This window comes from Cinclus cinclus, chromosome 7, assembly GCF_963662255.1.
Source record: "Cinclus cinclus chromosome 7, bCinCin1.1, whole genome shotgun sequence".
In the NCBI taxonomy this organism is placed as follows: Eukaryota; Metazoa; Chordata; class Aves; order Passeriformes; family Cinclidae; genus Cinclus; species Cinclus cinclus.
In genome coordinates this window covers 29172744-29175063 of record NC_085052.1, presented here as the reverse complement: position 1 = coordinate 29175063, position 2320 = coordinate 29172744, and the positions used below count along the sequence as shown (strand labels likewise).

At 73.3% G+C, this 2320-nt stretch overlaps 1 protein-coding gene across 1 annotated transcript; it reads right to left on the bottom strand.

Moving 5' to 3' along the window:
• Positions 1-2013, bottom strand: EGR2 (early growth response 2). Its single transcript, XM_062496654.1, has 2 exons — positions 1550-2013; positions 1-1202 (listed from the first exon to the last, which is right to left on the bottom strand). The coding sequence occupies exons 1-2, from the start codon at positions 1725-1727 to the stop codon at positions 1-3; spliced, it is 1380 nt and encodes a 459-aa protein (XP_062352638.1). The 5' UTR covers positions 1728-2013.
• Between the last annotated feature and the right edge of the window lie 307 nt (positions 2014-2320).

Here is a 2320-nt window from a genome sequence, read left to right as displayed (position 1 = left end):
TCAGGGCGTCCGCGTCCGCGCCGCGCAGGGGGCCAGGGCGGCGGTGCCGCTCCCGCCGGCGGATTGCGGGCATCCGCCGGCGGCGGCTCCTTTCCGTTCCTTCTGGCGCAGGTGAATCTTGGTGTGCCGCTTCCTCTCGTCGGAGCGGGCGAACTTCCTGCCGCAGAAGTCGCAGGCGAAGGGTTTCTCGCCGGTGTGCGTGCGGATGTGGGTGGTGAGGTGGTCGCTGCGGCTGAAGTTCCGCATGCAGATACGGCACTGGAAGGGCTTGTGGCCCGTGTGGATGCGGATGTGCCGGGTGAGCTCGTCGGAGCGGGAGAAGCGGCGGTCGCAACCCTCGGCGGGGCACGGGTAGGGCCGCTCGTGGACCGGCGTCTTGCTGGGCCGATTAGGGTACTTGCGGGGCCGCAGAATGGGCCGCAGCGGCAAATGGTGCGGGCTGTAGGCGCCGGCGGGCAGCCGGGCGCCCGCACCCTCGCCTCCGCCGCTGCCGCTGCCGGGAGCGCTGCCGGGGGCGGCGCCCGCCGGGGGCGCCCCCATCGTGAAGTTGCGGATGGTGGAAAGCGGCGTGAGGGGCGGCGGGACGCGGAGCGAGTCGAGGGGGCAGGGGAAGGGCTTGCGTTCGGGGCCGGCGTGGAGCTCCCGCTGGCACTGAGGCGGCGGGAAGAAGCCGCCGTACTCGGGGATCATGGTGAAGAGCCCGCCGTCGGCCGTCGCCGCCTTCGGTGACGGGTAGGAGGGCGGTGGGGGAAAAGGCAATGCCCCGCCGCCGGCGGCGGGCAGGAAAGCCGAGGAGGGGTCTTGAGGGTACAGGTCACCGCAGCCCGAGTAGGGCGGCGGCGAGTAGAGATGCTCCAGGTCGGCTGGCTGGCCCTGTGCCATGGTGCAGCCGAGGGGCCCGGCCAGCGGGTTGGGGGAGGTGGCGGAGGCGGCGGTGGCCGAGGAGACGGCGGAGGAGGCGGAGGAGGCGGCGGAGGAGGCGGCGGAGGAGGGCGTGCTGACCCCCTGCAGGATCCCCGCGCTCACGATGTTGATGATGCCCTCGGGGTAGCAACCGGCGCCAGGGTACTGCGGGTCGATGGAGAATTTGCCCATGTAGGTGAAGGTCTGATTGCGGGAAGCCGGGGCGTTGGGCGCGAAGCCGCCGCCGTAGGGCAGGTCCAGGGCCCGCTTGTCTCCCATGTCCACGTTGATCATGCCGTCTGGGGGAGCAAGGAGCAGGTCAGCCCTCCGCGCCGCCACCCGCTGGACGACCGGCACCCGACCCAGCCACCGCCCGCCCCGGCCCAGCGAGGGGCTGCCGTGCGCACATGTTGCGCTCCGGATGCAGGGGGGCTCCGTGCCGACTGCAACTTTTCTCCCCGTGCTGGGTGCGGAGGTAGGGCTGCCGCGAATGGGCGGCGGGGACCCAATGCCAGGCGGCGGTGGAGCCCCGGAGAGGGTCTCGGCGCCTCGTCCCCAGTCCGACCCCCGCCCGCCGCCCCGAGTCTCCGCCGCCCCGCCGCTCTCCGCGGGCGGCCCGGCCCGCACCTGCGAGGGCTCCGCTTACCTCCTGCCACACCGCTCATCTGGTCGAACGGCCCTGCCAGGTCGGCATTGGGGAAGATCGCGACCGAAGTTGGCAGCGCGGCGGAGATGTCATCCGCGGGGTAAATGCCCTCGGGGAGCTGGTGCACGAACCCACCGAGGGTCACCGGGATCTTGTCTACCGCCTTGGCGGTCATCATGGGGGCAGTGGCACGGCCGGGGGAGCGGCGCTCCCGGCCGGCGGTAGGCACTCGGGGGGCGGGGAGGGAGAGGAGGGGGGCGCTTCCCGCTGCCTCCCACTACCAGCGCGGGGGAACCGCGGGGAGCCGGCGCGGCATGTGCGGGCGGGCGGCCGCCCCGTCGCGGCGGTGCGGTGCTCGCCGTGCCCCGGGAGCGCCGCGTTCCCGCCGCAGCTCGCGCTGGAGGACAAGTCTGGCGGTAACTATTTATGGGGGCCCCCTGAATGCCCGGGACGTCACTGCCCATATAAGGACTGAGGAACGGGGCCCGGCGCTCACGTGGGCGCCCGCGTGCGGGACCCGCCGGCCCGCACCCGCTCCCACCCCGCTCCCTGCGCACCCTCCGCACCCCGCGGGGGCGGCCCCGACCCGCCCCGGCCGCGCTCGGCCCCCGCCGCCGCCCGCCGCGCCGCCCAGGGGGGTATTCCGGTGGCGGGGTCCTTTTCCTAAAAAGGAGAGGATCCGGCCCCGCCCCGCCTGCCCTTTTAGGGCTCGTTCCGGAAAATTTTTAAAAGGTTCGGAAAAGCAGAGGAGGTCCCGGGGCCGCCCCGCCA

Excerpts from the sequence above, each read along its gene's own strand:
- EGR2 (XM_062496654.1), bottom strand. The coding sequence starts at position 1,727 with ATGATGACCGCCAAGGCGGTAGACAAGATCCCGGTGACCCTCGGTGGG. Across the intron at positions 1,203-1,549 it reads GATGAGCGGTGTGGCAGGAG|ACGGCATGATCAACGTGGAC; the intron begins GTAAGCGGAGCC and ends TTGCTCCCCCAG.